Genomic DNA, 8,251 nt, shown 5'->3' on the forward strand with positions numbered 1-8,251 from the left:
ATAAAGTTATTGTGTTTGAGTCTTAACTTAATGGCTATCTTCCTCAAACACCATACATCTCTAATGGATGGTTTTGGGTCCTATTTCTAGCTCCAAGGAGTGAACTAGTCATTGCAACTACAATAAGTCTCACTACGCACTGCAGAACTGTCCAATGGTAGCACTGTCAGACCATTGAGCATGGTCCAACACCTCACGAGGGCTATTGTGTCAATACTATGTTAGCACTAGCCATTATTGGCAGTTAGGTACACTAGTATAGTTTGACGTCTACCGTCGGACCCGTTTGATGTCCCAATTTTTCTCTCTAGAACCTCTGTGCATAAATGGTGAACTCTATCTGAAATAGTCAGACGCTCACAAAACAGTAGTGTCTGACACCTACTATGAGTGTGAACAATAGGACTAGGGTAGACCTGAGGAGGGCTAGGGATTTAGCCCCTACTACGCCTACGCAGGCAGTGGAGAAGGAAAGGAGAGTAAGGAAGACAACGATCAATGAGGAAGGGAGAGGAAGAAAGAAAAGGAGAAAGAGGAAAAAAGAAGAAGGGAGATAATCAACCCCCAGTCCCCTTGTGATGGATCCTAAATTCACTACTAAGTAGGACTGTTCGGTCCAATGCCCTTCCCGCAATGAGTCTCACGCTTGGGTCTAACAACTCATGTTAATCTATCGGTTAGGAATTTTTTGTCTATAATATAGTTTAATGTCCATCAGGATGGTGCAATGCTCAATTCCAACGCCCTATAAACCCTTCTGTTGTTTCATTTCTTTATGATATTTATGTCGGACTTGGTTTCGTTGTATGTCTTGGACTCTTACATGTTGTAGATCTTGAGTGAATCTACTAATGTCTATCTTGAGGTGTTGATATTCCATATCACCTTTTTGTTTTCGTCCAAGTCCATGTTGTATCATTTGAACTATATCTAAAACACTAGCAAATAATATTAGTCCAAATGGTTATGTTGATCATCAATCGCGAAAACATAACTATCAAATGGGCATCGGTCCATTTTCCTTACAAGATGTCCCAATAACAAGAGCGATCACCTTCTCTTCATCATCATCATTATGATTGGAAGATGAAACACTTGAAGAGTCAATATTAGTGATCCAATCATCAACCAATATATATCTTGTCATTCTTCTTTTTGTGGAATTGCTTCTTCTTACCATCCTTCTTGTGTGGCTTGTCTTTCTTGTCATCATCACTTGACTCAGCTTTCTTGTCATTGTCCTTGTTCTTATACCTTTCTTTCTTGGGAAAAGGACATTGGTGAGCTAGATGACCAAGTTTGCCACAATTGTACCAATCCAATTTTTAATGGATTCCTCTTGCTACTAGTAAATATTTTCTTTGGATCAAACTTTATGCCCTTCTTGTTAAGGTTTTTGAGCATCTTGGTGGCGTTCTAAAGAGTATATTTTTGGCCTTTTATTTCACTTCTCGTAGTGTACTTCATCACCAACTAGATTTTAAAAGCCCTTTTATGGTGGTTCTATCATCTATACACCCCAACATATAAGGCCCAACACATAAGGCATCAGGATACGTTTTCATGCAAATTTCCGAATAAGAAAAATCATCTATCTAGAACATAGGAGGGGTCTATCCCCACATAATAATTTTTTTAGGCGTTGAAGTCTAATTTAATTATCATGAGGAAGAGATTGAATTACTATCTTTTTTTTGCAACAATTAAAGTTTACCACTTAATTATTTCATCCTTTGTGCCTAAAATGTTTTGTATCTTACACAAAGTTTTGCATCATAAGTTTCAACACTATTCTACCGTGACAATAGTAGGAATGTAAATTGCACAGATGCATTTTTTATAAAAATAATTCAAATTTCTGGTTCCAGGATAAAATATTCCACAGAGACATCACATGCCCTATATATATTTCTTTTGCAGGTAATCCATAGTTGTTGCGATTAGCAAAATGTATGTCTCACCTCGGGACCAGCCGCACGATCTCACGTATTTCTAATTAAGCATTGCATTTAGGCACTCCTCTTGTACAGGTAAAACCTCGAAGAGGGTCATTTTTGGCATGTTTTACCGTGCTGTTATTCAGCTAACATGCTAATTACTCCTGTTCCTGAGAGCAGAAATAAACTGTATCGAGGGCACTTATATGCTTCACTTGTGCCACACAGCATATCTGTCACCAGAGACTGCCAGCCTCCACTCTGGATCACTTGGGCACCACGAGCCGTCCCCGATCTTCATGCACAACTTATCGTCGATGATTGCTGAGTACAGATCTGACCCAACCTCCAGAATTTTGATTGATGAACGGCTATGTATATCTTGGCATTTTCTGATTTGCATCTGGGTAAAAAGCATTTCAAATTTAAGAAATGCAGAATCATTATATTTGGGAACACATATTAGCTGTGTGGTTTCCCTTCTTTCTTTAATTTTACTCTTTCTTCTTTAGTGAATTACCAGGGCTCCTACTGTATTTTCATAAACAAAAAAAATGCAGCTCAGGAAAGGATGAATCGAGTACAGAGGTACAATCTGCGTACCAGTTTAGCAATTTCGTCATGGAGAGGCACACCCTGGTCATAGAAGTGATCATAGAACACCGTGGGGATGCCAGGGTGGGTGAGTATATAAGCATATCCCTAAAGATCTTAAATGTGTCAGATCAACAAATGGACTTCTACAAAAACACAATAGCAAGGTAGTCTAAAAAATAAATAATTTCTGATATTTTATAAGGTGCTACAGTCGTTACAAAGAAATCAAGTTTTCTAAGATCACAAAAGCAACATTTATGTAGAACAATTGAACAGTACATATTATAGGATTCTGATGCAACCAAGGCCATGGAAATTAATTTAGAACTACAAAGTCAATAAAGTATAGTACCTCCATAATATGATCTGACGGAAAAGGCCAATGACCCTGAAATTGTGATTCTTTTAGCACATCTAAAAGGTGAATATTCCAGCTCATTAACACAGCTACTACTGGTCTCGGCCAAAGAAGGATGAGAATGACTATTATACCTGAGTGGACCCAGTGTCATGATTTTCAATAAATGTAACTGATCTTGAAGGCCACCATCCCATCACACCAGGTGGTTTTCCTTCTGAATCTCGCAAACGCCACAACTCTCCTTTGACAGCTTCCTGGTAAAAAAATAACTGCTCAAAAAGATCACTTAAGACAAATATTTGCTCATACAGTAGTAATTCATTACTGACCTGAAGAATGCCCTTTGTCGTGAAATCAAATGCGGCACAAAGTCCTCCAGTGTTATCTATCCAATTAATAATCCTCTGCCTATGGATATCTGGCAGACAAAAAGAAACCAAAACGTCTGGTACCAACAAGCATGCATTATCAAAAGAAGGCTAGGCATATTTGAGGATGTAATTTTGACACTAGTCAGTGTCATCCATAAGCATATGAGAAAGAAATCAAATAAACTGCCTTAAATTTGGAACTGTAAATTACCCCTCACATGTCAGACAACTTACATAGCAGTCGGTAGTCAGGGGGGCTATAACTAGAATAAAGGCATAAGTTTTAGATAGTGAAAATAGTTAAAATTTAACCTTCATCGTTCATGCTGCCAATCAAGGGACTGAAGAGTGCTTATGACAAAAAATATGGCACTAGCTCAAGTAGTCAGTAAGAATGCTACTATAAATCTGTTACCTTGATTATAGTTCAGTCGGTAGTCAGGGGGGCTATATTCACAGCTATCCCAGTATTCCCCAACTGCAAAAAGAGGTTTTGATTCCTCAATGTATTCTTTTACAAACTTGGCTGCATAACTGCACTAAAGAAAAGGTTGACAAATCAGCAAGTTAGCACACAAATATATTAGTTTGACAAGTAATTTCTTTCTTTCATAGTGGATAGTAGTCTAGCCAATTAACTATTTACCCTTTCGTGAAATCAAAGCGAAAATCTTGAAAACCAACTGATTTTCGAAGCCAGATCAACCATTCGATAATATCTTTGCGTACAAATGGTTGTGTATGATCTATATTGGGAACCCCATCAAAGTTATCCCCAGTGCTCTTGTTTCCCTGATAGTGAAGTTGCATTGAAGTTATGAGTGGCTCGAGAGAATATACATCAAGATACAGTGCCAAGTAAAAGGTTAAAACAAGACAATCTAAATACCTTCCCGCCAGAACAAGATGTAACAGCATGTTCATCCCATGATACTGGGATGCCATCATAACGATTATACATGCCATTGGATCCTTGAGTAGTTCCAATTCGATGGTTGATAACAACATCTGCCATAGCCCTTACATTATGTTCGCTCATTTTATGAAGCAACAATTTTAGCTCATGGAGGGAACCATAACATGAGTCAAGGCAGTACAGATTCTGTGGTAGATAGCCTGTGAAAAAACAACTCAGACTTCAGACTTCTGCAACTACTAAGCTTCATCTAAGAGAGGATGTTGTTTAGCTTACCTTCTCGAGATAATGACTGTGTTGGAGGAGGAAGCCACACTGACGTAAACCCAGATTCCGCAAGATCGGTTACTTTTTCCTCCAAAATACTCCACCAGTTGTGCTTATTGGATTCCCAGTTAAAAGCCTAACACATATCGATATCAGGAAAATACGCAAGAGAACTAAAGCTTGTTAGCTCATCTATAGGCTGTGTTTGGTTTACGGGGGATAATGGAAATCTAATACTGAGAACACATTAGACTTCCAAATGTAGCTTATTCTGTGCTTTGGATTCTGTGCACGAAGAAACAAAATCTCACAATCAAGAGCTCGCCGTATTTTCTCGGATACCCCACCCGCTGCAGATTCTATTATCTTGGGGAAACCAAACGAAGCCTATGTCTTAGCTGTTAAAACAACTCAACAAGCATAAACAGGTGCTGTAGCATGCAAGAAACACTCAAACCTACATTGAACTAGAATCCTAGTAGTGGCCCATATCGAGGTAAACATAGATTATGGTGACACATAAACAACAGGTCACAAATTTTAGAATCATCTATCACAAACTGAAAAAAATAATAGTATCAATCTTTCTATTAAAATGGTCTTTTTGTGCTTAAGCAACTGAATTAGATCCATTCACATGAATAGAGCTTTGATAATGTTTCTATTCATCAAATTTGATCCTTAGCATGATAGCAAGAGGTAAGCATGGACAAATTCTCACCTGAAATAGGATTTCCCTTCCATTCTTGATGATTCCATCTGTAAAAAAAGAACAAGACAATAACCACATTCCATGAGAAACTTTATTAAAGAGCCAAAACAACGAACTAGAGGGGCAGAAACTAGCACTTCACGCTTCAAGAACGTGAGCGTGAATAGACAAGGAGAACACAAGTTGCATGGATTGCACATGTACCGTCGCGTGCTGTCTGTTCGTCGGATTTATCACCCGAAATCTGCACGGATTCATCGTTAACACATCGTCAGAACGAGCTCACTGGTCAGTGAGTCAAGAATAACGCCGTCACGACAACGTACGACACGATACAACACGGCAGATGCTCGCCAACTCACCATCTGGCCCATCCAAACTCAGACCGAAATTCAAGCAGAACGCACAACACGCAGCGAAAGCCTTCAACGCGCACTGCAGGAGCCTTCAGCCAGCGCGCAGCTACCTATGTAGCCGCGGCGGTTGGCATGGAGCTGGCAGCGGGCGGGCACGCGGAGCGAGGCGCCGTGCGGTGTTACCGGGGTCCAGTGGGCGCGGGAGCCCGCGGCATGCGCAGCGACCGTGGCGCCCAAGTGGGGAGCGGGGACCAAAGTTGTCGGCACCCCGCGACCCTACGCCGATCGGATGGAGTTGACGGCGGAAACTCCTCTACCTCGCCGCGTGCAACGGGGGGATGGGCTGGAAACACCGGTCAACCGGCCACAATTTCGGCAGCGGCTTCGAATTTGCTCCCGCTGGCATTGATCCGACGGGATGAGGAAGGATGGGAAGAAGGAGAAGTTAGCTTTGCCTTGTCCCTTTGGGAATTGGGATTCCGTTGCTCTTCTGCGCTTTTCCGATCGAGACTTGGAGTGGAATCGCCGGCGAAGGATTTGGGGATTCGATTTGAGTTTTCTCGGCGACGTCCATTGAAAGAAAAAAAAAGGGATGATAAAAAGATACTGGTTTTGGACCTGATGGGTCGGAAGATGGGCCCAGTTCTGTATGGGCTGCAGAATAAGGCACCTAACTTGCCCACAACGCAGTGCAAGGCCCCTAACGTGAAAACCCATACTCCATACCCAGCCCATACTACATATACCCAGTTTAGCCCCAAAGTTCACATGCACACGTGAAGTCCGAACCAATGTGGCGAAGGGCAGAGACTCGAACGAGGGAAAGGACGAGGAAAAGGAATGAGAAGCTGTATCAGGTGAAAATTTTATGTATATAGTTCTGTAGAAGTACAATAAAGATGACTTATCTGTCGACTTTTCTATTATCAATCTAAAAAAACTTAACTCTGCCTTACATAAAGTTGCGAGAGACTTATCTGTTAACTTTTCCACTATCAACCTAAAAAACCTAACTCTGCCTTACGTAAAGTTGCCGGAGTACAGTTAACCTCTACTGCATTTTGGTTGAACCGGTCAAATGCTAGACAGGGAGGAGGACTGAGACTGAGGTGTGGTTTACATTTTACTGACTAGAATCGTGTCAGTAACTAAAAATATTAATCAAGTAGTTAACTTTAATGTGTGTAGTATCGTTAAAATAAATATTTTGAACCTGATGTTCGTGACATTCTATTCATCGTCCGTCATATTATTAAGTGTTTATAAAAAAATAAACAAACAACTAGTAATTTAAGTTCTACTAATAACACTACTAGAAAAATGCCTATTGGAGGAGGTACTCGCCATGGCGTCGTCCTCACGCATCCCTAGCTTGGAGCCAACGCCCCCGCTGAATGCAACCTTGCTCCCTCCATCTAGATCAACGACAGAGAATAGAGCAAGAGAAAGAGAACAAGGGAGATAGCAGTGCGGGGGAGGGGCGTGAGGGTGCGGGTGGGGTCGTACGTAAGGGCGGGATGATACGGATGTCCTTGGTCGTTAGATGTGAGTGAGAGAAAGGATGAGGAAGAGAGATCTGGACGGATCAATGTAAGGGTCTGTTTGGTTGGGTTGTGGCTGTGAAAAAAAATGTTGTGGGCTGTGAATTGCTAAAAAACTAAAAATTGTTTGGTGGAAAGCCGCTAAAAGCAGTTTCATAGGTGCTTTCAATTTTGCACTACAAGAAAGTCGGCTTTTAGAAAAAGCTGCTTTCAAGATTCAACCCTTTGGTTTGGCTTTTATGGAGCAAAAGCCAAAAGCCAAACCAAACACATGTGGACTTTTTGTGTGTACAAAACGAGGTACACGAAAACACGTCTCAGCTGGGGTCATTTGTTAGGTGGATCTAGATTAATTTGAACCAGTGTTTTCTTTAGGGTATAAATACACAAACGCATAGGCAAAAAATATTGATAGTTATTAGGACCTTTTTCCCTCTAGGGGCTACTTTGAGAACCTCAAATCCCCTTCGGGATTGGAGGGGGTTGAGATGGAAATGAACTAATTTCCTCTCCAATCCTCTTTAATCCTGAAGGGAATTTCAGTTTTCAAACTAGCCCTAGATTGGTTTGTTTGTGATGCTTCTTAGCGGGAGAGAGAGGATAAAATAAAAAAACGAGAGACCTTTTCCCCTAGATTGGCATGGAGAGATCATACATACATGGAGGAATAAACTTTAGAGCCCACTGAACTTCGTCGACCAGCAAAGCTTTCACCATGGCCAATACTAGATTTGTTCAAACCTCAGGTCTGGTTCGGGTCGGGTCGGGTCGAGACCAGGTTGTGGGTCGTTTGACACGGCTCGTACTCAATCCATGCCTAGTGTTGGGTCATGTCGGGTCGGCCCATGCTTCCCCATTGGATGTGTCGGTGTAGGATCTAGGACACCGGCTAGAGGGGGGTGAATAGACGGTTTTGACTAAAATAAAAAACACTAGAGAAATTTAATCAATATGACAAGAGGTATAAATTCTCTAGTGACAACAAGTAAGCAATCTATGAGAAACAACTATGGTAATTGTATACAAGAGAGACAATATGTGAAATACTAATTACTTGCACGGTAATAAGTAATGCGAGAAGAGAAAGACACCGGATTTTATCCCATGACATCGGTGATTTGCCGATCACCCCTAATCCACGTTGAGGTGGACTTCAAGCTCTCACTTGCTCCTCTATCAAGACGCAACTTGAT

At 41.2% G+C, this 8,251-nt stretch overlaps 1 protein-coding gene across 2 annotated transcripts; it reads right to left on the reverse strand.

Annotated features, from left to right (window-relative positions):
• Window positions 1-1,814: 1,814 nt before the first annotated feature.
• On the reverse strand, window positions 1,815-6,229 carry LOC100273593 (uncharacterized). 2 transcript variants are annotated; one of them, XM_008669310.4, is made up of 12 exons: window positions 5,524-6,229; window positions 5,366-5,405; window positions 5,171-5,208; window positions 4,459-4,585; window positions 4,156-4,382; window positions 3,913-4,058; window positions 3,682-3,800; window positions 3,225-3,340; window positions 3,027-3,149; window positions 2,887-2,922; window positions 2,541-2,639; window positions 1,815-2,340 (listed from the first exon to the last, which is right to left on the reverse strand). In XM_008669310.4, exons 1-12 carry the CDS (start codon window positions 5,533-5,535, stop codon window positions 2,149-2,151), a joined length of 1,275 nt encoding a protein of 424 aa, XP_008667532.1. In that variant the 5' UTR covers window positions 5,536-6,229; the 3' UTR covers window positions 1,815-2,148. The 2 variants fall into 2 exon arrangements, with proteins under 2 accessions (XP_008667532.1, NP_001141482.1); NM_001148010.1 differs by having other exon boundaries at window positions 1,861-2,340; window positions 3,225-3,313; window positions 5,524-6,083.
• Between the last annotated feature and the right edge of the window lie 2,022 nt (window positions 6,230-8,251).

This window comes from Zea mays, chromosome 2 (assembly GCF_902167145.1).
Source record: "Zea mays cultivar B73 chromosome 2, Zm-B73-REFERENCE-NAM-5.0, whole genome shotgun sequence".
Taxonomy (NCBI): Eukaryota; Viridiplantae; Streptophyta; class Magnoliopsida; order Poales; family Poaceae; genus Zea; species Zea mays.